At 44.3% G+C, this 27,110-nt stretch overlaps 1 protein-coding gene across 3 annotated transcripts in view; it reads right to left on the bottom strand.

Annotated features, from left to right (window-relative positions):
• Nucleotides 1-27,110, bottom strand: part of SLC24A2 (solute carrier family 24 member 2) — a 245,143-nt gene that overhangs the window by 41,314 nt on the left and 176,719 nt on the right. For 2 of the 3 annotated variants that reach the window (XM_040481362.1, XM_040481360.1), the window contains exons 5-7: nt 24,066-24,116; nt 4,925-5,023; nt 1,236-1,354 (exon numbers count right to left, since the gene is read on the bottom strand). In XM_040481362.1, the coding sequence (XP_040337296.1) occupies nt 1,236-1,354; nt 4,925-5,023; nt 24,066-24,116 (269 nt within the window). The remainder of the gene's footprint in view (nt 1-1,235; nt 1,355-4,924; nt 5,024-24,065; nt 24,117-27,110) is intronic. The other variant, XM_040481361.1, reaches the window with a different exon arrangement.

Raw genomic sequence — 27,110 nt, forward strand, 5'->3', positions numbered from 1 at the left:
CCCCCCCCCAGGGACAGGCTCCATTACAGAGTGTATCCTGGTATAAAGGAGGAGAGAATGCTGAAATAGATTTGTTGTAGTCTGGCTTCTATTTGTGGGCACTGTGTAACTTTTCAGCTCATTGCGAAAATTCTATCTAGAGAAGTAGGTCACAAACTTTAGAGCAGTGCTATTCAAAGTGTGGCCCTTGCACCAGCAGCAGCAGAATCACCAGGGGACTCGTTAGAATTGCAGACTCCGGGACCACTCCAGACCTGACAAATCACAAGCTGCATTTTAATATGATCCCCCAGGAGCTTTGTAAACACATCTGAGTTTGTGGAGCGCTGATCTAGGGTGCCTGATTAAAATGTGAGTTGGGGCTCTCTGCCTTAGAAATTCTGATTCACTTGATGAGGATGAGAGCCAGAAATCTGGCAAGCATCATTTACTTCTGGGTGGTTCTGTTTACTTTTGTGAATCACTGGGGTCCAGAAGCAGTGCCGCGGGGTGGAATTTGTGCAGACGCTGTATTTAGACGGTCCTGAGATTGAATCTCAGCTCAACTACCCACCTATTAGCTAGGTAACACTGATTAACCAGTTCGTCTTGTCAAGCCTTAGCTTCCTCAAGTGTAAAATGAAGACGGTAAAGGCCTATACCTTCAGCTGTGACGCTGAAAGGCCGTATCATATGTAAAGTGCCTAGTACCAAATCTGTGGTGGAATGGGCCAGAGTATTGGTTAATTTCCATTGCAAAGACCGGGAAGGTCAAAGAGGGTTAACTGAGGCATGATGGCTGTAGTTTCCCTGTTACTGAACCTTGATCTTAAAGACACAGAGAAAGGATTAGACTGCAACAGCCATCAGACCTTATCATTTATTAAGAATCACCTGGAAAGTGAGTTAAAAATGCTGATACCTGGGTGCCATTTCCCCAATTTCTGTTTCATCAGGTCTGGAGTGTGGCCCAGGGATCTGCATTTTTACCTCCAGGAGATTAAATGTATGAGGCCGCCACTCTCACTCTGAGAAACAGTGGCTTAGATAACATATGTATTCATTCAATAAACCAAGAGCTTGACACAGGTGGGGCCCTTTGCTGGTACTGAGAAATACACACAAAGAGAAATGATTCTGTCCGATATCTGCCCTGTCAGGAGCTTGGGCCTCCGAGGAGAGTGTGGGGCCTGTGCGTCTACATTAAGGCAGCAGCAGGAGCAGTGGCCCAGAAGACCAATGGAAAAAAGCCATACCTGGCCTTCTGCGGCTTCCATGGTGTGGGAGAGATTTCCATTTTGCACAGGTTCTGAAGCATCACTGGTTGGTGTCATTTCAACCTCTGTGCTGGTGCTGTTTGGGAGCTCGATTTTTTCTGTGATATAATTCAGACACACACAAAGAAAGCAAATGGAGTCAATGGGGGGTAAGAGCCACACGGGAAAGAACATCCTAAAATGTCGGGCCAGAGGGGTGGTGAGGCCTGGGGTTAGGGTTGTGCCAAATGACAGAGGATTTTTCCCATTCTCCCCAACATCTTTTAGCAAATCAGTGTTCTTCCTCTCTTTAATAGCTCTCTGGCTCTCTTACTCTGGCCTGACATCTTGAGTGCCCTTTCAGTTCCCATGGTGTGCATTCTCTAGACTAGGCAAATTCACCAAGTAGCCATTCAAGAACATGAACACAGACATTTTTTCACCAAAACATGCTCAGTCTACATACTACTATTTATACCCAAGACCACACCCCTCCTATATATTTTTAACAACAGGCTCTTTTCTTTTGTATTACATTCTGGAAGGGGTATTTATTGGCTAGGGCCCCAGGAGACTTGGGTCCTAGGCTCTGTTCCACCACTATCGGGCTGCCATTTTAGGCAAGTCTCCCCCTTCCGCCAGGTTTCAGGAACCTTAGCTGTAAAATGAGGGAGTTCAGGGGTGCCTGGGTGGCTCAGCTGGTTAAGTGTCTGACTTCGGTTCAGGTCACGATCTCATGGTTTGTGGGTTCAAGTCCTGCATCGGGCTCTATGCTGACGGCTCAGAGCCTGGAGCCTGCTTCTGATTCTGTGTCTCCCTCTTTGTCTGCCCCTCTCCTGCTCATGCTCTGACTCTCTCTCTCTCTCTCTCTCTCAAAAATAAATAAACATTAAAAAAAATTAAAAAAATTTTTTTAAATAAAAAAAAAAACCGAGGGGGTTCCAACCGGTTGACCTTAAGGCCCACTGCTTCTGGCTCTAATTCTCTAGGCTCTGGGAGCGCACAGCTCTGCTGAAATCTAGGTGGTGGGGGTAGGGTCAAGAGCCTGGCCTTCTCAAAAAGCCTGCAGAATGCGACTCAAAACGTTCCCCACCTGGGCATCCTATCGCAAGCAAGGCAAGAGGAAGCTGAACAAGACACAGAGGCCAAAGTCCGTCATTCCTAAGGGAGAGGTAACGTCTCGCTAGCATGAAGCTGCAGGTCACAAAGCACAGCTTCCAGATTTCCTCTGGGAGTTGAGAAGTGACTTCGGGGTCACTGGACTCTGGGACGCTGGACATCACAGGCCGGCCCAGGTTCTTACTCTGGCTCTACTGCTCATGCTATGGGACCCTTAGCGAGTAATTTAACTGCTCTGCGATTTAGCTTCCTCGTCTGTGAAACCAGAGTGATGTACTAACACCACGACTACTGACAACAATGCAATGAAAGGACACGCCTATAAAAATTAAATTAAAAAATGCATACAAAGCACTTAGCACAGTGCTGGAACAGAGACGGGTAAACCATCTGATCGTTATCACAGTAACTGCCTTGCGCTACAATATTTATTTTTTCTGGGCTCAGAGGAGCACCTCAGGTGATCTGTCATCAGGCGCTACCAAGGTCTGCCAATGACTTCAGTGGGAGGGAAGTATAAAGGTGTTTAGGCCCCCTGGCTGCGCTGGGTAATCCTCGGATTTCAGGAGACAATGAGGCTGTGTGGTTCAATGTCAGGGTCGCCAGGAATATCGTAATGCTCATCAGCATCAGATCCGAGCAGCACCAGACTGCTCACAGAGTGTCAGAATGTTTTTTTATTCCCCCTAGTAACTTCCTCTGGAAGATATTTTTGTCGTCACATAAAAACTATTGACTTTGAAGTGGCCAAATTTCGGAAATCATGGGGAAGTATTTGTTTATTCACGTACTCAGTTGCGGAATACAGAGGCATAAATCGTTTTTAATTAAGTTTATTTATTTACTTGTGGGGAGAGACAGAGAGAGCGAGCAGGGGAGGGGGGAGAGGGAGAGAGAGAATTCCAAGCAGGCTCGGCACTGTCAGCATGGAGCCCAACGCCGGGCTGAAACTCACGAACCCGGAGATCGAGACAGCCAGAACCAAGAGTCACATGCTTAACCACCTGAGCCACCCAGATGCCCCCAGAGGCACAAATATATTTAAACATGGAAAGCCACAGACACTCAAATTTATTTCAACTTTCCATGTTTTTAATAGTGACAGTGTTATGTATGTGATGTTCTGCTGTGTGTGACCCTGCCGGTTAATCCCAATATGCTGGGTCCAGTTATTAAAAATACCAAATACTAAAACCTCAGGAAATACTGAAACTGGGCTTTGGGGTATCTATTGGTTGAAGTGAGACAACTTTAAGACCAGCCTGCAATGGCCAAACCTGACCTCGGCTAACATGGGATTATCAGGTCCCAAAGAGGAAGTAAGATGTCTGAGAACAGACATGAACAGGTAAGGAGAAAACCTCCTGCACATGACATTTAACAACTCAGCTTATTCCCTTCAAGTTTATCTTTTCTTTTTAATGTTTTTAATTTATTTTTGAGAGAGAGAGAGAGAGTGAGCGAGCATGAGCAGGGGAGGGACAGAGAGAGAGGGAGACACAGAACCTGAAGCAGGCTCCAGGCTATGAGCTATCAGCACGGAGCCTCATATAGGGTTTAAACCCACGGACGTGAGATCGTGACCTGAGCCGAAGTCAGACACTTAACTGACTGAGCCACCCAGGCATCCCCAAGTTTATCTTTTCATACCCAATGGAATCTTAACTGTTTCTTGGCCAAAGATTTTCCCGGAACTAGAAGTCAGGATAACAGGGGAGGCAGAAACTCTTCTAAGGAATGTTATATATTTTGAGTGCAACACTGCTGAATTTTGTCTGCAGATAACTGCAGTTTCTTGGGCAATAGCATCGTTTGTAGCATAGATACAGATTAGGTTAAATTTAGTTTGAATTTGGAATTAGTGAGTTATATTATAGTTGCAGACAGGAGAGGAGGAACATCATGTTCCAAGTTAAAATAAGATGTCTGAGTGTCACGATCTGGTCACACAGGTGCTCAGAAAAAAGTCAGCCAAAAAAGACCTGGGCTAGTATTGACGAATTCTTAAGAAAGGAGAGGTGGGGCTGTCTCATAGGGACCCTGACACTCAGTTTAGGGGTGACCAAGTGAACCATCTGCTAACTTAGCGGGTGTGGGGTAGGCAAGATCATAAGTCTACAGTGTAAGTATCTGGTTACCAGGCAAGAATTTCAGAAAGGAGAATTTCACCTTTTGTTAAACATTAAATGACAGGTGTGTGTGTATGTGTGTGTGTGTGTGTGTGTGTGTGTGTGTGTGTGCGCGCGCGTGTGTATCCTCTTTATGTGGAATTCCTGAAATGAAGTGATTTTCTACTCTTCAAGGGAAATGCCTGGATAGAAGCTGATTTTACTTTGGTTCCTCATAGAATCATTTACTCTTTTTGGAGTCCCCTAGTGCAGGTGACACAGTGCATCCATTCATGTCCTGTACCCCGCATGGGAAATGGGCTCTTCCTGACACCCAGCAATGGGCTGAGCTGCAGGGTTGCACATCTGCACTAAGTCAAGGGTGCCCATGCTGGGTCCTCCATCTCTGCTCCCCTCCAAGCACTCCAGAAAAGGCATGGGATGAAGTTTCTCTGCACTCACCCACGTGATTGGCAGCCCTGTTCTGCCTCTCGTTCTCATCCACCTGGCATTTCTTCTTGGCGATCTTGTGGAGAATAGAAGCCTTTTCTCTGAACCTCCCTGAAGCAAGAGAAAGCAGTGGAAAGGAGACACAGTGAGGAGGAAGACAAAGAGAGGGGCTTGTGGAAAATGGCGAAGCATTGGTGCAACACGCATGTGGCTTCCTCAGTTATGCTGTACGATAGCAGCGACCACAACTTTCTGCTCAACCCAAATGCCCTATGCCCTACAGGAAGGGTACTTTCTTACCTTTGTGGATTCTTTAGCCCAAATCTGTGTGAGAATCTCAAGCTCCCAGACCATAGTTGGGAGGTTTGACTCGGACCTCTTTCCCTCCCTTCCAATTGCTTACAAAATAAATGAAGGCACCAATCATCACTAAAACTCCCCCTCCTGCTGAGATCCAAAACAACTCCAAAGACACAGAGATGCTCTGGAGACACAACCATTACTCTGGAATTAAATGTTCATCTCAGAATTGGCTTGTGACAATGGAAATCCAAGCCCAAGGGTCCTTTGAGTTGTTCAACCATCTATCTTAATTAACATTGAAGAGTCTAAATGAGTTGGGAGCATGCATCCCAGCTTTCTGAATGAGCTGAGTCAGCTGCGATTAAAGCATCAAGGAGGCAACAGATTCCATCTGGGGATTCAGGGCAAAGAATGATCAACTGAGCAGAGCAAGTAATGTCTGTCAGTGATGGGATGCTTAGGGAAAGGTGCTGGAAAAAACACTCAAAATTCTCAAAACAGTCATTTAAAACAGACTATACCACAAGAATAACACTTAATTTCTTCTCCATTATTGACATAGTTAATGGTTAAATGCATGCAACAAGCACAGGAAACAAAAAGCATGCAAAAATGTAGAAATTAGTGAAACATAGTACATTCTCTTTTAGTCCTTGATTCCCACCCCCCCACCCCCCCCACCAAGAACATTCAAGGCACAAAGGAGCCTCATTTTAAACTGACTGGTTATTGCCTAGATTCAGATATGACGAGTCCTTCAATACACCACAACCTCTACAATTTTCTCAGTAGGCATGTGCGTTGGCTGGATTCTCTAGCAGCGTATTGCAGAAGATCTCATTTTGCTTCTCTAGTCAGACCAAAAAGTGAACCAAACTCAAGCAAAACCCAAATGTTTCTCTTCGAGAGTCTCTTTTCCTAGGATGGGCCATGGCAGGTTGGCGTCCACTTAGCCTTCCTTCCTCAAGGATGGAAATCATGGGGTGTCGCCAAAGTAGTGACTTGCGTCACCTGGGGGGGGGGGGTGGTGGTGACAGAAGCCGTAAACTAGAGTGGGATCAGCTGATGCCATGGGGAAGGTGACACAGGATGGAGCCCTTTCTGCTTCCAAGCTCCATCAGTCATAGGCCTAGACATCTTGCTACTGCAAAGGCAGTCTCTAGGATGAGAGTGCCTCATTGTAGGCAATGAATGTGCACCAGAGCGCACCCTCTCGAAGGAAATAGGAAAGGAACCATTACACAGAACAAAGTAGGTTAGGATGTGGCTTGGGCTTCAGAAAGAATGAGAAAACAGGAGGAGGTGATAGGCATGATGTCCATCCTTGAGGGATGTTGAAGGTGAGCGTTAGGTTCACCACGCTGAAAGGTGTTTTGAATTTGGCTGTTTCTATTTAGTTTCTGAGAGAAATTCTGAGAAGAAAATGGGGAAGAAAAGAAAGCCTGGGGACGAGGAGAAGGAGGAGGCAAAAGGGACTAAGAAAGGAATGAAAATGAGAAGAGGAAGGAGGGAGGAGGTAGGCAGGGGGCTGTGATTGCCTGGACGTTGCCGAGGCAGTGTTGATGCGAGCCACTGTCCTGGCTGCCAAACCTCGTCTCATCTGGAGATGAGACAAATAATGAAGCGTGGCTGTCCATACTCTGCAGCCTTAAGCCTGAAGAGTGGTACTTCTCGTGGAAGACAATTCCAAGATGTCCTCACATCATTTGCTAAAAAGTTCAGGAGATGGAAAAGACAAGTTCTGAAACATTATAGGAGAGAATGATCTTACTAATCAAACCGTTCAGTGGTTTCAGGGTCATTCTTTGAACTTGGAACCTCCTGGATCTCTGTGAGATGAAAAGGATCAAATACTGCTGTTTAAAAATTACTTAAAAAAATAGTAAGAAAGCAGGAAATATTCAGAAGAAGAGACAAATAAACCTGTGGGAACATAATCTGAAATAACCCAACCCCAGGAATGCCCCAAAGTCATGAATCATGGCAGAGAAACTATTTGATAGAAAACAGCTAATCACATCTTGTTTGTGGTTACAGGAGTATTTTTCAGAGTTTAGATGTATACCAGGGAGAAATGATAGTAAAAGGGACCCAAAAGCATGGAAGGGTTCGGCCACGGTGTTGGCCACAGCCACTCATGGGCTGGCTTTCCCAAATCCTCTAAAGGGAGGCTAGGAGCATAGGGTAGGAAATGACTCTAGACTTGGGATTTCATAGGGTCCTGAACGTTTTTACAGGTCAGCAAGGGCTTTCTAGAGAGTGTGTTTCTACTTTTCCCACTGCAGCAGCAGTTGGGACTTTCTAAGCTTCTGAAAGGTGGGAGGGATTAGCTCTATTTGTTCTCTTGGGGCTTAGCCCTAGGGGCAACAGGACAAAGCTGCAGAGGCTGGCTGGGATCTCTCCTTCCCACTCACCTCTGCAACTTTTGAAATTCAACCTTCATCCCAGTTAGCATGACCTGATTACCATTCTGCATTCCCAGTGCTGACAATGGCTGCTCAGTGGCCTAAAAGGATTTTCCCTCCAAGAGTCCTTTCGAGAAAAGCAGCAGTGAAATGCCACCTTTGGAATTCAACACACAGGTGTGCTCTTGGAGGGTGGTGGGGCAGAGCCTGACAAAGCCAGGCATGCCCATTTTAGCCCAATGGACATGCCAGGGATTGCCACAGGGCACCCCCTGAGAACAGATGTGAGGATGGCTAGCCAGACAAGAGAAAGCATGAGGTCTCTGGGGCAGAAGCCAGCGCAGAAGCAGTGATTCTCAAAGACCCTCTGGGCCTCGGGGTAGGAAGGCATGGTGAGTTCTGGACCTGTTTAGCCTGAAGCCACAAGCTGGGCAGAACACCCAGTAGGGTGTGTGTGTGTGTGTGTGTGTGTGTGTGTCTGTGTGTGTGTGGGACAGCACAGTATTGTGGTTCAATTTTGGACATGACTGGGTTCAAAGGTGGATCTGGGTTTAAGCCCTGCCTCTTTCACTGGCTCTGCTGGGTGAGTTAAACAGGGATTCCATCTGTTAAACAGGGATTCCTACGGCACTGGCTCATGAGTCCGATGCAAAGCTTAAGTGAGAAAATGTGTGCAAGGGGCTTATCATGACGCGTGGCATCAGAAGAAATCTGTAAATAAGAGGAAAAAGAAAAAGTAACGGAAACCACAGGGTCAAGGTGACAGGGCCCTGAGCCGCCTTAGGAGAAGCGCTGGCGTCTTCTCTATCAGTCCAGACATGTGAGTCTGGAGAATTAGCTACACCCTCACCTGACACCTAAGCCTACTTGGATTGGTGTTCAGGTTTCAGTGAGGCCTCCCGAGTCAGTTCCAAACCGATTAGGAAAAGGATCACTTTACACCTTTCTGAGATGGAGAAGGTCAAGGTGACAGAGCTGACGTTCTGTGTCTTAAACACTGATATCTTCGCAATCTCAAAATGGAAAGATGATGATCAGTCTTCTCCCATCACCTGTGGGGACAGAGTGCAGGCAAGGAATTACGGCTGCACAATGGATCTGTGTGCTCCAAGACCTTTCCGGTGCACAAGGGTATTACCTCCTGTGTCTCAGGCTCAGAATTTTAAAACAGGGATAATAAGAACACCCTTCTCATACAGCTGTTGGAAGGCTCAATGCGTTAATATGCATCAGGTGTTTAGACGGGCTCTGATATACAGTAAAGGAGTTGTCACTCTGAAATGGTTATTATTATGGAGAGGAATGATAGGACATCCTTCTGATGAAGTACTGAGAAGAAAAAGAGATATTCACAACAGAGTTCATGTTTAGCAGCCTCTGGTGCAGGAGACCTTGGCAGTAAGGGGGCCACTTCCATAAACTATTTGAGGCATGGACTCCACGCTGGCGTTAGGGTTGACACAGAGGGACAGATGTCAGAAACAACTGCAGCCCTGTGCCTGGGGATGAAGAATGAAGACATTTTGGGGTACTTTTCAAAGTGAGGGCAGGAGTGATTTTTTACATGTTTTAAGGCAACCTTAAAAAATACACTCTGTTGTAGTGCAAAGCCTCGAAGTGTTGTATTTTTACACAGCGACAGATATTTGTATACTTAAAATCTCAGAAATAGCAAACTCTGTTCAAATCGTGAGGCACCTACGTCAAAACCTAGTACACAGTTTTAATATAGTTTAGCCTGTCCTGAAGTTTGCAAAAGAATACCAGCTGAATATCCGCAGGGGAGTGTGTGTTGAGGGGGTGGCAGGGAAGAGCAGAAGAAAAGATCAGAGTGTAAGGCCCTAATGTGAATAAGAACAAGTTTGGAAAACCAATCAGGAATCAAAATCCTTGACCCTATCACCCAGACGTGAAAGAGAAGCCCCAAGCTGCACAGCAGTGGATTTCATTTCTGTTCAGCTGTTAATCAAAACAGTCCCAGGAAATTCCTTCACCTCTTTATCACCAAGCCTGTAATAGGCGGTGTTACAAAAGAACCCTTGGGGTTGGTGATCAATTAGGTCCTGGCTCCTACGGAACATTCGGAGCATCAGCAACGCAGAAGAGATGGGACAAAAGAGATATATAGATGCAAATGGGAGCAGCCACACACACTTCAGTGAACAGACCTTAGTTTGGGAGAAGAAAAGAAAAAAATGAAACAGAAGGCAAAACTTGAACACAGTGTTTTGAAATCTATTTTTGTGTTTTCAGTTCTGCCTTTCCTATCTCTGTCTTTGAAGTTTACGACTTGGCAGGTAGCTTAAAAAGCAAAAGTGCAGCTGAATGTTCCTCCTGTTTATTCATTGCCTTTTTTTCCCCTCTGGAATCACAGACTCAAGTCAGAGAGGCCATCGTCACTCTGAGGAGGGATGCAATGTAACTGACGTGGCAATAAGCAAACACTGACCTTGGGGCTATCCTGGGCTTCTCTCTTTCTCTCGCAGCCCACATGCGATCTATCAGCAAGTCTGGTATCTCTACTTCCAAAATATTTCGGAATCTGGCCACTTCTCCTTCCTCCCCCCGTGGTCTCAGCAGTGACCTTGCTGGTCTACTAACCAGTCACCCAGGCCAGTCTCATCCTGGTATCCTTCGTGATCAATCAGATCATGTCACTCCTCTGGACAAAATCCTGCAGTGGCTCTCCAGGTCAAGGTGAAAGTCAAGGTCGTTACAAGGACCTGTAAGGAGGTTTAGCCACCTAGGCTGCCCTGCCTCATCCTTTCCCTCTCTCCAGTCTCACTCTGCTCCAGCCATGCTGGCCTCCTTGGTGTCCCACCTCAGAGCCATGGCATTTGCTGGTCCCCCTACCTGGAATGTTCTTCCCCCAGAGATCCATTGAGTTCACTCTCTCAACTCCTTCAAGTATTTCTTCAAATCTCACCTTCTCAGAGGCTTCTCTGAGCAGCCTATTTAAAACTGCAGCCTCTCTCTCTCCAGCACTTCCTATCCCCAGCTTGTTTTCTCTAAAACATTTATCGCCATCTAATATACTATATCATCATTACTATTGATTATCTGTTGCTTTCCATTAGCAGCCAAGCTCCATGAGGGGAGGGCTTTCCATTGGTTTTGTTCCCTATGGCATCCCCAGAGCCCTGTAGGGCTTGATAAATCATTGTGTTTGGGTTTCCAGGCAAGCAGTTGAGGCAACCACTCCTTAATATGTTTCTTGTTGGCTAATGACCCAAAGTAAATCCTTCCAGGTCTATGCAAACCCAAGGCCCCAGTGGGACTGAGCCTACATGTGGAATCCCAGGAACTTTCTGAAGGTAAATAGGAGAAAATGGGGTGGACTAGGTGTCCACAGTCCAGGGGCATGCCAGTCATCCTCTTTCTGCACATCACCAGGGCTGGCAAAGTAGGTGCTGAGAGGGGCCTGTGCGACACAGAGGAGGTACAGAGAGCACAGAAGAAGGCACAGAAGGTTGAAAAGGGGGCTTTGGCTCCTCCTTGTTCATTAAAATGCTTCCCATTTGTTAAGGCCTCACTGAAGGCCCAACCTGAAGGTATCTAATGATATTCACACCCCCCTTCCCAAGTGGAAATCCATCATTCCCATGGCACTTTGATTATACCTCATCGTAGTGCTTATTTCTTTCAGTTGGCTGCTCACATGACTGCTTTCCCATCAGGTAGCAGGTTGCTCTGGGGAAGGGACCTCCTCTCACCATCTTTTATCCCTCAACAAGCATCTTAGAATGATGCTTGGCACAGTGTATGCACTCACTGAATTCCAGTGAAGTTCTCCCTACATCAGCTCTCTTAGGAATGTGAGCTTTGCTTTCAAGTGAGTACGGATCACAAACAATCATCCACTCTGTAAATATGAACCAGACCCGTGCTATGTACCAGGCAGTGTTTGGTGAATAAGATAAATCTAGCTGGTGCCCTTGTAGAGTCACAGCCTGGAGACAGAGAGACAAAAAACAAGGACTTAAGATTCATGATGGTGGGGGCCTTCTCAGAAGGGTATGGAAACTCAGAGAATAGGGAAAGTTCCAAGATACAAGATACCACTCAGCAGCTTGAAGGAATAAACTCCTCTTCCATTCTACAAACTGTCCTCATGGAGCAGATTATTCACCTCACAGGATCTGGCCTGATTTTTATTCTTTTCTTTCTTTTCTTTTTAAAAGTAAGCTCTATGCCCAAAATGGGGCTTGAACTCATGATCTTGAGATCAAGAGTCACATGCTCTAATGACTGAGCCAGCCAGGTGCACCCTGATTTTTATTCTTGAAAGGAAAACATTACAAAATTTTTCATCTTAAGCAAAAATGCCAAGAACATAGAGTTTATTTATTCTTAAATTTATTTTTGAAGCACAACCTCTAAATCATTTTTTCTAATTTTTGTGAAGCATCATGTAAAACTGGTTGTTACGACTACACTGATAATGGAAATTAAACTAGTATTGTAATAAAGTATTTTGTAAAATGTCTTTAGTAAATATTCTGTGAATGAACCATATAATAAGGTAATCAACATAATTTGGTTGTAGTTATTTTTATAGAGCTAATCATAGGACTAGTTTCTGTAATTAATGAGAATATATACATAATTGTATCTCAACGGCTGGCCATCATACAATGAAATGAAGCAGCCAGATTTCCTTATTAAGGCTTTAAAAAATGATTTTCCAGAAGAATGACCTTTGGAATCAACTGTAAAGAATGAATCTGTCCGCATGTGAACTGATCCTATCAACTCCCCTAGCAGGGTCACCTTATCAGTGGAAATATGGAATGCTTTCATAAATATTTTGGAAGATTTCCAATGCTTTTCAAAAGTTGATATCTTAAAGATTGAGATTTTTGTCCTTTATTCCAGTTCCTTGACTCTGTCGTGCCTTTGCCTACTCACTCACTATGACTCTTCAGTCCTTCCTTTCCCCTCAGCATATAATCATGGTTAAGTCTCTCCACTGGGAACCTTTCTCTTGACTTGAGGTTTCCTGCTGGCACTGCCCTCACTTGCCTTCCCTTCACAGCCAAGCCTCTGGAGAGGTCAGCCTATGCTGGTACCTCTGGGTCGCCGGGGCTCCTTTGCTCACCTCTTCACCGTGCACCCGGCCTTTGTCAGCATTGCTCCACTGAATCCACCCTTGGCCACTTTTGCCTCCACATGACTGGGTCTCTCAGTGCATCTGATATTCTTCATCCCAGTCCAAACTGATTTTCCAGGACTCCTGAGAGTGACACTTAGGTGTCACACTATTCCTCAGGCTCCCTCCTCGCTCCCTGTCCCCCACCCCCACATTCTGCCAAAGAACCCAATGGACCTCCACCTGAATATCAGTGATTCCCAAATTCAGATCTCTAGCTCTGATCCTCTTATCCAATGGACTTCTGAACACTTCACTTGCAAGTCCCCTTCACAGTAAAACTCAACATGCCCGCCACTCCCACCCATTGTCTTCCTCCTAGGAATGTGTCCATCTGCTTGCACTTTCTATTGGTGATTTCTCACTCACAGTGTTTTCTAGCCATCTTAGAGGTCCCCTTGTACTCCACATTCAATTAGTTACCAACTCCTTCAGAGTCTACTTTTGAACACTTTAGATCCAACATTTCCAGTGTGGATGTCGGTTACAGTCTCTTGACTGATCTCCCAGTTTTTAAGTTACACTTCTTGTGGCTTGGAATGCTCCACACTTGTTCTTTGCATGTCTCACTCCTTTTTAAGACTCTGCTTCAAAGCATCTCATCTTTCAGGAAACTTTCCCTGAATTCCTTTCCTGGGCTGGCAAGGCACCCTGGTACGTTTCTCTATCACAGCACTGATATCCACCCTATCATACCAGTTATCATAGACCCTCAGAGGTATTCTACTCACCTCTCTCCAACCAGCTGGATAGGGCTACCATTTTTCATCTGCTCCCCAATGCCTACTTCCTAGGCTGGTCCTCAATAAGTATTTATGAATATACCAACATTAACACAAACAACAAAGGGTGTGTGTGTGTGTGTGTGTGTGTGTGTGTGTGTGTGTGTGTGTTGGTTAGAGCACTTGCTGTATAAAAATCTATTCATAGCTTATGTTCCTTCTGGGGGTAGAGAAACAAGGAAGGACCGGAAACCTGCAGAAACACTGCTGAAAACTCACCAGGCACTCTTCTTGGTTAATGCTGTGATTAAGCCTCTAAAGTCTAATAGTGTTTACAGTCAATATTTATCTATTTTGAGGCTTTTTAAAAAGCATATAATCTAATCAAACCCAGGCAAAATTGGGATTTCACAAACCAAAAAACTCACAGCGAGGATCAATGGCAGAATACAGTGTCTCAGGAAAAGAGCCAGCTTACTGACCTTAGCTGAGGCTGACACCGCTTGAGAGCTAATGTTCTTTATCATTTTAGGTCACCTGCTTTATTATTTTAGGAACTTAATTTCCCAAAAATTTCTGTCTCATATACACGGATACAAATGGCTCAAAGGGGTTCGAAATTCTCAAAGGGGTTTCTCTGATCTCAGCTTTGGAGTTCTGAGCCAGGTAGCGGCTGACAGTTGATGGAAGGTTTGACTGTCTTTCTCGTGTTCCCGTCCCTTGCCCCTTGTGGGTATCTGAGAGATAAACGAATAAACAATCACTTTATAGGGCAGGCCTCAGATCTCAAGACTTGCCAACATCTAGCCCCACTACCACCGAATGGGTGCAAAAGATCTCTCCAGAGTCAGTTTTCAAAGCCCATATCTTGGGTGTGTCTCTGCAAGTGGGTTGTGACATTAACGTATTCATTTGGGCCAAGTTGTTATTTGTTCACAGCACCTGACACATCGTGGGTGCTGAATACATATGTATTGAATGGCTACTCTTTTATATAAAAAACAGAACATGAAACAGTTCTTTCTTCTGATGAGCCTATATATCACCCAATTATTTATCCTGATGTGAAATGAAAGATCTTAGATTTGGCTGGCATTTATTCAGGAGCAGCCACTGTTTCACGTACATACGTCATCTCCTGTCACCAGGATTTCATGTGTCTGTGAATCGTCAGTTGGTTTGAGCTCCTATTTCCTAGTTTCTGGAATCCTCAATGTTACATGGTAAACCGGCGCCTGTAGATCTCATTTGAAGCATGGTTTTGCGACAGAAGTGCCGACACATGCTGAGTGTTCTTAACTAAATGCTACTGAGGGCTTAGTGGTCCATGACTAAAGTGACATGGTTCAGTTCATTTCAGATGTAATCAAAAGAGAATCTTACCATGCATAATTGAACATGCCAGCCTCCTGGTATTACAGATTCCCACTTTTTCTTTTTTGTAAGAGAAAGCTTCATGGGGGTGGGAAATTATATCATTAACTTGTAATAATAGTATTCAAGTTTGACTAATGAAGGCAACTTAGCATTTTCAGCTCTGGGGATGTCAGAAATAGACAAAAAGCAGCATCCACAATTTGCCTTTTGCTGCAACTTAACACCTTCTACATACGCAATGTGGCAAAATCTGCCTTTACTTGCCAGGTCCGATCTTTCTGCTTTTACTGCTGACAGTTTAGATCATGAAAATAAGACGCAATGAAGTCTGAAACTCTGGATGTATTCTAATTAGACTTCCTTGGTCCTGGTTTTCAGGAAGACCGTGGATTCACCCACGCAGCTGGTTTGGTCTTTCTGACAGATCTGACAGCAGTTACTAGCTGGTTAGTCTGATTATGCACCTACTAGGCTGCTGTCTTCCTAAGATCCAGCCCCAGGAGATACTTGTAAGAATACATCTCTAAAAAAGTAATGTGGTTAATAAATGGCGAGGCAGTACATGTTGGGGAGGGGTAAGGCTCAGCCTTACCGAGAGCATCTGTGGCTAGAAAAATCCTCCGGTAATGGCAAGTTGGACTGAATGAGTTAAACCATGAACCTGGAATGAATGAAACGTAACATGGTATGGGAAATGGTGTCCGTGCACAACGGGGGCTCCCCACTTCTGGTAATTGGAAGGCAGAAAGTTAACTTGCAGTGTACCTTTCAGATATTCTGCAGGGATGACAACAGTCTTGTGCTAAGGGGGGCACATGATGTGGTGGAAATTGGATATTCGGTGTAGGAAGAATAGCCTTGTCATTTAATTTAGAGGAAAGACTTCCATCATAACTGAACCCTGGCTTTAACTCAACTTTGGTAAAAAAAAAAAAATCTGGCTTCTGAAATCAGTAAATTAGAAGGCAGTTACAATGCAAAGGCTGATCTGCTTTGTAAGGACTGTTCAAGGGGCTTCATTAAGTTGGTTTGAGGAGCTCTCATTCACTGTTGGTGGGAACATCAGCTAGTGCAATTCCTTTGGAGGGCAATTTGGCAATAGCTTTCAGAATCTGAAATGTGTATATGCTTTGATCTCGTATTTCTATTTCTAGGGATTTATTTTATATGTATATGTCTTCCATTCAGTAGAATTGGCTATATGGGGAAAGATGCTCATGTGGTGTTCTAATAATTGGATAAATCAACAGAAATGGAAATATTGTAAATGGCCATTGACAGGGGACTGATGGGAAGGACTTATCATGGAAGAGGCAAGCAGTAGAATACGATGTAGCTAGTAAAGGATAAGGAAAGTGCTGATATGGAAACGTCTCCACTATATGCTAATAAATAAAAGCCAGATATAGAGAACGGTGTATAGAAGAAAAGCGTGTATGTTAGAAAATAGATGACAGTGGTTAACTCTAAGGAATGAGTGGAATCTGGGGTAAAAGGGAGACTCATTTTTATTGCTTTCCCTTATGTCGTGTTTGCTTTTTACTTCTGTATGCATGTAATGCTTTTTTATAATTAAACGGAATAGTTAAAATTAATTTGCAGTTATAATTTTTACTGTGCTAAAAGTTTGTATTTGCAACTAAAAGAGAAGGTAGTTATTCTTTTAAAGGTCTATTTCACAGGAACTATCTTTTGTAATACCTCCTATATATAAAACCACATTAATAAACAATTTGTCTATGAACTGGATCAAATAATACACAAGCCTTCTGTTTCAGAAGCTGTGGCCCAGGAACCTACCTACCCACAGTCCTGGTGGCAGCTTACCCAAAATGTAAGATCAAGTTTTCAAAAGATTTAATCTCAGAAGTAGACTCTAAACCAGTGCCTGCCATCACATTTAATACAAGGAACTAGGAAAGAATCTTGGACATGGGACTCAAAGGGCTATCAAGGTGTCCATTATCTGAACACTCTTCTGACAGAGGCTACCTTGGCTTCTCCAGAGGAAGGGGACTCACTGGCTTTTGAGGCAGGCCATTGCATCTTCGGCCATGTCTGTAGGAAAGGTCTTCCTGTGCTGGGTTGAACCCTCTCGCTCTCTGAATTGAGGAAGGCTCCTTCTTCAACCTTCTCACCCCCAGCTGGACTTAAGGGCTTCCCCAGTGCTCCCTATCCTGGAAAGATGGACCCTACTTTATCAGTGCAAACTGCCTGGGGGGCCCCTACCAAGTAAGAACTTCTAACACATTGTTAGGTTGTTCCCATTCCATCCTGTATCCTTTTCCTTTCAGCGGAGCCTCTGGGTGATCCAACACCATCCAGACCTTCATCTCCATGTGGCTCTGAAAATGCCTGACCTGACTCAATCTCACACCTCTGCCACCAGTAAATCTGTCTCTACGTCCTTAACCTCTGCTTTGAATATTCTCTTTGCCTTTCTGTTTCCTGAGGGCCCTTTGTCTCTCATGGCCCTTGAAAGGGGCAGGTGCTTGTCTCTCCAAATGGCCCACATTCCATCCCCCCTTTCTCACTACTTCCAAACCATTTCTTGTGCCTTTGAAGCATAAGCCACCTCTACCACCTCTATGGCAACTGACTTCCTCATCAACCTTCTGTCATTCCAGAACCCGCTACTCTTTTACATAGCTCCTGTTACCAGCTTCGGTAATAGGTAAGCCCCGCAACACTTGGCTCCTCACCACCCTAACCTGCTCATTTCCAGCTACCCTCTCCCCTAGCTCACCTTATTCACCCACTCCTGTGGTCAGATCTAGACTTCATCATTAGCAATAATGGTACCACTTCCAAACTCCTGACTTGAAGCATCTCACTTTGCGTCCATCACTCTCTTTGTACGGCAGCAATTCTTTGATTTTACTGGTCAATTCATTGATGGTATCACCTTTTCATTGCCTTCTTGTGGAACAGTTCATTTGGCTTCTGGGATGCCCTTCTCTCCCGGTTCTCTGTCCACCCTAGTTTTCCTTGCTGGGTCTCCCCCTTCTTCCCAGACTCTAACCTTTGGAGTCCACAGGGTCAACCTTGACCTCCTCTTCCCTACTGATTAGGTCAGTATTCTTCTCCAGTTCTGTAGCTTTAAATAACACCTATATTGCATGACTCCTAAATTTGTATCCATAGCCCTGGCCTTTCTCCCAAGATACACACTCCATTTCCACTGCTTCCTCCACATCTCCATTTGGATATCTCACAGGTATCTCAAATTTAACACGAATTCTCAACATCCCTCACACAGCTTGCTCTGTTCTCCATATTCCCTATCAACATATAATTATACAAAAGTGATATTTCTCTTTTGAGGAGAGATTGCATGTTGCCTATCCAGTTATCTATTTCCTTTTCATTTCCTAGTGACATAATACGTAAAGCTGGGGGACAGCAAATCACCCAGTTTAATAAACTACATCTCCGAGCTTCCTTGAAATGAGGTGTAGACATGTAACTGGTTTTGGGCAGTTTTACTGGAAGGGTCTAAAGGGAAGCCTCCTCAAAAAGAAGACAAAATAGCTGGGGAAAATCATGTTGGCTCTTCCTCCTTCCTGGAATATAGACATGATGACTGGAGCTCTACCAGCAGCCATCTTGGACCACAAGGTGCCCTTGAGGTTGAAAGTCATATACTAGGATTATGAAGAAGATGGGATTGGTCTTGGATTAGTGAAGAGCTTCCATATCTGCCACATACTGCCCACCTCTGGACCTCTTTTACTTGAGAGAAAAATTAACTTCCATCTGACCAAAGCCACTGTTAATTCGGATTTTCTACTATATACAGCTGAACATATCCTGCCTAATATATCAGTGTATGTAACACAGTCTTATCCATTTGGGCAAAGATTAAATTATAATGTGAAGGCCACAGGTAATACCAAAGATCTGTTTTGGGACTACGTTTTCAGAGGATACATCTTTGGTAATGGAAAATACTGTTAAATTGTATTCCAAAATTCAATTTCTCCTTGAAAAAGAACTGGACTATTTCACTGCAGTTAAGAACATCAAATGACTGGCTAGACTATGTGACCTTAAAGGCTTTTACTTCTTTAAGATAATGGGGGTTTTCAAAACTCAGCCACATGCTTAATTTAGGACCCCATCATTCAGGTTAAGACATTAGCTTTTCAGTTTGGTAAAGAAAGGGGCTATTGGTTGCCATGAAGTAGTATCTTTAATCTCATTAAGGAAAAGATAATTGTAATTTTTGCCCTTGACATTACAACAACTTTTTATATCTTTTTTTCTTACACAAATGAACAAAGACTTTTTAAATGATAAAGAAATTATTTTTCCTGGAAATGGCTACTGTTAAGGGGCAATGAGTTTAGGACAGTACACTGCAGGCAGCTTCCCTATACATTGCTTCTTTGCAAGATATTAGTCAGGATTTCTGTCTATCTACCTATCTACACGTCTCTATGAACGTTTATCTCCAAAGAGTAAAAGTTAGTTCCATCTAATACAATGGATGGCAAGGTCTCTTCTCCTTTTAATTCATGTGTTCAACCACACAAGGATGTTTTCTTTTGAGCTAGCTTTCTACATTTGCACCTAATTTTAGTAAGAAAGCAAACTTCAACTTTTTGAGAGTTTTCCAGAATGAGAATGGTGTGTAACTTGGATATCTGCAGGTGAGAAATACACTATGGGTTATTAGCTCCAGGTAAAAATTGGAGATCGCTCTTTCAAGAATATGCAGTATTACTACACAAGGAGATAAAAGGATGGCTGCCCATGTAGAGTGGTCTGAGGTCACCAAAAGGCCGCTTCTAGAGTAATTTGTTCGCATCCCTGGAGGCATCTTATTATAGAAGGAAATGCAGTGCTTTGGAAGAGTAAGCCTTACTAACCTATCAAGTCTGGCAAAATGTGTCATACAGAGCAGGTGCTCAGTTATTATTAAGTGAACACAGGATCAGGTGGCCAGTAGGTGTTGTCATCTTGGGATGCAGGAATGAGGCAATGCAGACATCACTTCTCTGAGAAGCCTGTCCTCATTTCCCAAGACTGAATATGATGCCTGCCACTGGACTCTCCCTGCACCTTGGGTCTGTCCATCATACTACTCATCTCTTTGCCTGTGTCTCCCACTAGAGTGTGAATTCTTTAGAAGGACTGTCTTCAATCAGCCCTGGACTCGGTCCAATGCCTGGTACTTACTGAGTGTTGTTGAGTGGATGTATTAGAGAATGAACGAATGAATGAATGAATGAGTGAATGGATGAATGAAATTCTGATTAGCTTGGGGTGAGGAGGAGGCTGGGTGTGGCCTAGGGAGGTCTTCCAGTTTAGTTTCTAAGGCACCTGAAGACGAGGGAGGGAGAGAGAGGGCTCTGAGGGCAAGGTCACTTTTTGTCAAAATGTCATGATTTTGTCCAATGTCTGAGAGTGAGTATATTGTCTTATTAAAATAACCTTTTTATGGTGAAGTGTCCAAGTAGCGGTTCATGTTTTATTCAGGAGCTCATTGTTGTTCACTCTATGATGCCTTCATTCTAAGTCTGTAGTTTAAACCCTTCTCATGATTGGTCTCCATCAAGCATTTCTTTCCATTCCCTATTCTGACGCCAATTTGAACGGTCCATTTCCTCACACCCACCTTGTACATCAAACTACAGCAGTACCAAGAGGGCAGAGCTTGGGTGTGCCACGGTCCTGACTTTGGGTCCCAATTGACCACTTAGTACCCCTGAGTCCCAGAGCAAAATACTTTACTTCTCTGAGTCTTAGTTTCCTCATCTAATAGAACACTTTGAACTTTGGCTTTCTCATCTTCGAAAAAATCCACCTTGTGTGGTCATTATAAGGATTAAATGACACCCACTGCACTTGGCAGGTGGCCAGTAAAGGTTGGTGTGTCCCTATCCTTTGATTCCATCCTCAGCCTGGTAGGTCAGAACTTATCACCCTTCCTTCCCCAGTTTATCCCATATTTACTGATCCTTGGAACCCAGTTCATTTTCTCCACAAAATCTTCCCCCTGGTTGAAAGCAATCCTTCCTCTTTCTGGAGTCTGCCATTTTCTTCCGAATATCTATGGTACTTACCACTTTCTTCCTGGTGGCTCAGTGGTTACCGTGTTTCATTTTTCTCCCTGTCTATAAATTCTGCGGGGGGCAAATTGCTCACCTTTTAATCTCGTATTTCCCCAAAGCACCTAGCAACATAATTTGCATATAGCAGGGCCTTAAAATAACGAGCTGAATATGTTCAAGACAATTCTCTCTATTTAGGAAATCATCACTCAATTCCCCTTAAGATATGGGGTAGCATATATAACCCATCTTTCCACTGCTCCACTTGAGGGGGGCAAAAACAGGCCCTCATTTAAAGTAGCTGACCTCACATAACATCCAGAGGATTTCCTGGAAATAGTTACAAATGAGGACTAGTCATATGGGCAATTACAATAAAGCCCTGCTCAAGAGCTAGTCACATTTCTAAAAGTGTGAAAAGAAATGCTTCAAATGGAGAGGGGCATTTCCTGAAGGTTAGGTAGCCTACAGCGATTGTCCCAAACATCTACATCTTTATGACACTTGCTTCTGTGGTACAAATGGAAGCAGCACAAATCACAGTTACTATTTTCAGGGGGAAGGGGAGGGGGAGGCTCTCGAGTGTTTGAAGGAGTCACATGTAGCTGTTGCCTGGTCTGAGGTTCCTGGGCTGGCTTTGAATCTTTCAGACAGAATCCCAGAATTAGCTTTAAGCCAGGCCTCGCTTGTCCTGGAGGTGAAGGGTGTGGCTTGATGTGGCTAGAGGAAGACCTGTTCCAAAGTATTCCAAAGTATTTCTGTGAGTACTTGAGAGGGATGGCTATGTGTCTGGAACACTTCTTAATCTTTCAGAGGCTCCTATTCCCAGTGAAGGATAGCACCTTGATCAGCATTTCTAAAACAGTCCCGCAAGAGGTTCCGTGGAAGAAAGAGGCCTTTCATCAAAGAAGTCTGGGCAAGAAACTTCATCCCTCTTTATGCTTTACTCGATGCTGCAATGCACAGGTGCACACGGAAGCCTCTGACAGGTCACGTGGCAAAGAAAACTCAGGAGCTCTTCCACTTTATTAAACTAGGAAATCAATCTTACCTTCTTGATTTCTGGGGTGTGGCAAAATTCCTACTGACATCATATGAAATGAGTTTATCACAGAACACACTTTAAAAATGCTGCCTGAGCCACTATTAGCTTGTTACGGTAGTAGGGGTGAAAGTTCAGCTAAGAACTGGACACAAAGGGATACGCAAGAAGGGATGGGAAAGTGAAGAGAAGTCGTAAGAAATGTCAAAGGTGGCCCATGAGGGCCCCCAAACACAATTTCACAGCCCTGCTAAGGGCCGGCATGATTTTGACTTTATTTTCCTGCCTAGAAAGCCCACGTGTTACTAGGTGGGTGGATCAGATTGGAAGTACTGTTTTTTTGCATCTTGGTGTGGCCTTGGGTTGTCTGGTTTAGGGAGGCCGAGAAAGGACACCGACTCTTGCTCTAATGGATGTGGAAAGAGGAAGGAAAGGAACAGAGTAGGTGAGAAATGGGGCAACTGAGGCAAGAGCAGGGCAGATGCTGCCCCAAGAATGGGAGGTGAAGGGTGGACGGCAGAGGACAGGAAAGAGGAAAGAGAGAGAGTGGACAGTCGTGACAGGGCAGGGAGAAGCTAACAGACCTCCCCCCCCCCCACCTTGCTGCTGGAGCCATGAAACTGAGGCTGGGGGCTGGGGAGATGCCCAGAGGCGAGTCCCAAAGCTTTGGCTTCTCAAGCCAGTTGCCAATAAAAACCCAAGTGATCTGAAGACATGGAATACAAATAATAGCTGGCACAGGAGCCCTCCTTTAAGGTCTGGATTGCTCTTTCTATCCTCTTGGTGGTAGGACACTTATTCTCATAGGTAGCTTTCTGTCCCTGGCGCTCTCATTTCCCCAGGTTGTTGGGAGGATCCTGGGCCATAACGGGGCCCGGCATGAGACCCTAATAGGGGCCTGCTGCTTTAGAAAACACCACAGTGGTTAACTGAAAGTGCAGGAACAGCCTGGGTGTTGTACAGAAGCCAGAGTTGTGTGCGGGGGCGGGGAGGCGGAGGAGCTTCCTCTTACCAGGGGCTGTCAGATGTTCCGCTTCTTTGATGCAAAGCAACTAGGAGATCTTGGGCAAGCTAAGGCAACTTAGAAATACTAGAAGCTGCAAACAAGATATGCAACACATTGGGGAGTTTCGCTCATGTCCAAAGCCAAAATTAGCTGATTCCTCTTCTGGACTACCTTTTGATTGCTTGTCGGTATCAACGTAAAAATCATGTACAAACCCAAACGTTTCATACCTTATAAATATTATTTGTTACCCAAAAGATGGAGGCATGTGTGGGGTGAAATGGGGGAAACAGGGTAACTCCCTTCACAAGAGGAAACCTTTCCAAGTGTTCTTCCATGGTGACCTTATTTCAGAGAAGGGATTCTCATTGGGTCAAGGTTGTGCTCCAGGAATGGTGCCTGGAGTTCATTAGTAAATTCATTTAAAAATAAATCCCTGCCAGCCTTCATTTACTCAGGGGAAATGGTTACAAGGCTATGCTCAGTCTCACAAAGCATGAACCCCAGTGAATTCAATTCCACCGGCTGGAACTGTGGCCTCGGCCTTTCCGAGCAACGCTCTTGGATGAATGAGTGAGCAGGGACTGTGGGGACTGAGGACATGAGCTCACAGCTGTCTGCGCCAGAAACTGGTCTCTAGCTGGTTTTGGGTTGAGGAGTTGAGATCACTCTTTCCTTTGCACCAATCAGAACATCCACTCCCTCTGAAATTCAGGGCATATTAAGAGTGCTGATTGGATGTGTTTCTACGTGTTGTGAGCACGTGGGGGAAATAATGCTGACACAGTGGGTGTGTGCTTGGGCTTACGTCGCTGACACCATTTCTCTGTGTGTGTGTTACACAACTGACATGGTTTGGAGCATCTGAATGGAATAACATGATTGCCCATGGTATTGCACATCTCCAATCCCAAATAAACACGATGGCAAAAACTAGACAAAAATGTGGAAAGAATAATAAATCACACGATGTCACTGAAGTCATGCAAAGAGGGAAAAGAAAAGATTAAAAAAAAAAAATGGGCAAGCACCAGACACCATAAATGAAAAAACAAAAAAAAGCCAATGCATACAATTCTAAAATCATTCTTACCTTCTTCAGTCATTGTGTCATAATATTTTAGTTTTCCATATGATCCAAGTTCTACAACATCACAGTAAAAGACACAAAGATAAGGAACGAGCTGTAATGCAAGAACTTTGTTTTTACACATTCTTAATTAATCAGATTCAGAGTTATACTGTCAAATTCCGCAATCGTTAACTATATAGAGATGTGCAAACATGGGCCATGTGGCAGACAGCTTTCACGGCCCATTTTCAGAAATCACTTAAAATATATTATTCTACTGGGGGTAGGATGTGCCCTGCATTACAGAATAGGACACAGTTATTTTAACATCCCATGAAACAGAGTAGTTGGCAAGTTCACACCGGGTCTAGCCTAGCCCTATAGTTTGTATAGAGGTGACGCTCTAAGGGAAAGGGCCAAACGAGGACAATGTCCAGGCCCAGTGGGGCTTGAGGACTGGGAGTCCTTGCCATGGGACAGCAGGCCCAGAAATTCATTTCCTAGCTCCTCTCCAACAGAACCGCTTCCTAGAGATTAAGGAGGCTACCTGGGAAAACCCAAAATGCAAAACCAGGTTCTGAACTCCGTGTTCACTTTTATCTCATAGATGAGATAGAAAACACTGAATACCATGAGTGCAGCCTGCTGACAAGAGCTGAAAAAGGTGTGGAGTGCTCTGGAAGAGGGAAGCCACCTGGCTCAGGCAGGTGACAGAGCAGCCCCATCTCCCAGCTTGAGGCATCGCCTGTGGCTCCTTAGACTGCAGTGGGGAGGGGCTATCAACAGCCCCTCCTGTGCACAGATCACCAAAGGACTCACTGTCACCGACACCACTGGCAGAAAGCAATGCTGTGCTGAATCATCTGGGGATGCTGAATCAGCCTGGGTTGGGGAAGAGAGGAGGCCGGGACGCGCCATTTCTGTTTCCTTAGTTCCATTCTAAAATAGAAACTTTAATTCTTGTTCATCTGAAAATTCCAGATTGTTTTAAGCAACATTGTGAGTAGGTTAAAAATATTTTTCCCGGTCATAACAACACTCTCCCAATAAACCTCAAGAAATTAATTAGACTCAAGAGATACTCCTGTGATTCTGCAGAAAGCCTCCATGGCTCATTAACTTAGGACGCCAATGAAAACCCACACATGAATCAACTAGTAATTGATGGGTTTTGTGTGCAAGATGAAGGATCCAGCTTAAAAGACAATAAGACATATCCTTCCATTTTACATTTATATTATACATTATAGAATATATATAGTATGCGTATATCTATATCTGTATCTTTACCTATATCTATATACATATTCTTTTTCCATGCGCCTAAAATTTTACTAAAGCTATTTTAACACACCGATACAAAATTATGCCTTGGGGAGAAAAATCACCTCATCCTTATGCTTCTGCAAAAACCTGCCTACTCTGGATTTTGTAGCTACATGACAAAAGGTGCAAGCACTTCAATAAGAAATTGAATTTTGTGTAAATAACAAGAAAGTCTTTGTAATGACTTCTGGGGATTGATTCCGCAGAATATAATTTTTTTGGGGGGGGTATTTTAAGAACAGTAGTCTACTATATATATGACATCGCACAAGCTTGGAATTCCGAAATGATCTAAATACCTTCATAAATATTAAACACACGTTCATGGTAGCTTTACACGTAATACACGCACAAGCGCGTGTGTAAAATCTTAGAGTAAGTTGATGAATTATATCAGCCAACTAATTTTTTTGTAGCCTCTCCTCCTCTCCTGAGGTAAAGCAGTAGCATAAGCAGCTGGCATTCTCTGTTCTTTGCTCAGGAAACAGAACGTGGGCAGCTCTGTGTTTGCAAAGTTGGGTGTAGACCATATTCTACACAGGAAAGATACACCATTGCAATTTTATGGGTCTTTTTAGATGCAAACCCTCCATATACCCATACGCATACACGTTTTCATGTATCACTTCCAAACTGTCAAACATCTGCTTGTGGCAGATGTGATTATTTTTTACCCCACCTCTTGTGGAATCAGGTATAAATAAATACAAACATAGTCTGTAATTATTTTATTTTTATATCGTGGAAGTTGGAACTGTTCATGTCTGACAATGCTCACATGTTGTTGCTGCTGTGGCAATGTCTAGATGGTTTCTTGGCTGCTTCCTTGGATGAATGGGACAGAGGGATAAGAACCGAAAGGAACATATCAAAAACGAGGCTAAGGGTGGTGGAAGATAAGGAACAACAGTAGTGAAAAACCAAAATACAACAGGTGACACAGCAACTCGAAGCACAGTGAGGAAGCAGGGCAAGGTCAGAGTACCTGCCCAAGTGAAGGGAATTATGTTTGTTGCTTACTAAAGCAAAGGCAGAAAAGAATGAGAAGGAAGCCAGTGTGCTAGAACAGTCTCGAATGCACACAGCAACAGGATGGTGAGATGGTGGGCTCAGTATTCTCATGCTTTCAAGTGTTTAGGACAGCATCCTGGGGTAGGTGGGGGTGCATCTCCAAGAGCTGGTGGCTCTCATTTAGGGGGGCACAAAGAGGGGTGTCACACGTGACTAGGATGAACACAACATGTACACGTAAGCCAGAGTACATTGTGCACCTGATTGGTGTCCTGCAGACAATGAATGCCTCATGGAGAGTGGTCTTAGCCACTATGGCCTGAGAGGGCCTGAGAGGCATGAATGAAAATTCACCGGCAAGGGGAAATGGCCTCCAGCCAGCACACTTCCCACAGAAATTAACCAAGGTTCCTTTACACCATTGGATCAGGATTCTAACGGGGCCTCATCCAAGCTGAGTTTCTCTGGGATAGGAGGCAGTGAAGGAGTTCAAGAGAGGGCTGTTTAATCCCATCTAGCAACATCCATTATGTCAACGGAGCAAGAGGTAGCCAAGATCGGAAGAGGGATGAATCACCAGTGAATATCATCCTGGGTACCACCTGGTGTCTCTTCACTGTAACATATCTCTAAGAAGCCCACACAGCCTAAGAAAAAATTCCAGAACCCAGTGGTTGGTGCTGGAGCTGAGCCTATAAGCCGATTGTGAATGCTGCCTGTCATGGCGAG

The sequence above is a fragment of the Herpailurus yagouaroundi genome, unplaced genomic scaffold (genome assembly GCF_014898765.1).
Source record: "Herpailurus yagouaroundi ecotype Mexico unplaced genomic scaffold, PumYag 160, whole genome shotgun sequence".
NCBI classification, from domain to species: Eukaryota; Metazoa; Chordata; class Mammalia; order Carnivora; family Felidae; genus Herpailurus; species Herpailurus yagouaroundi.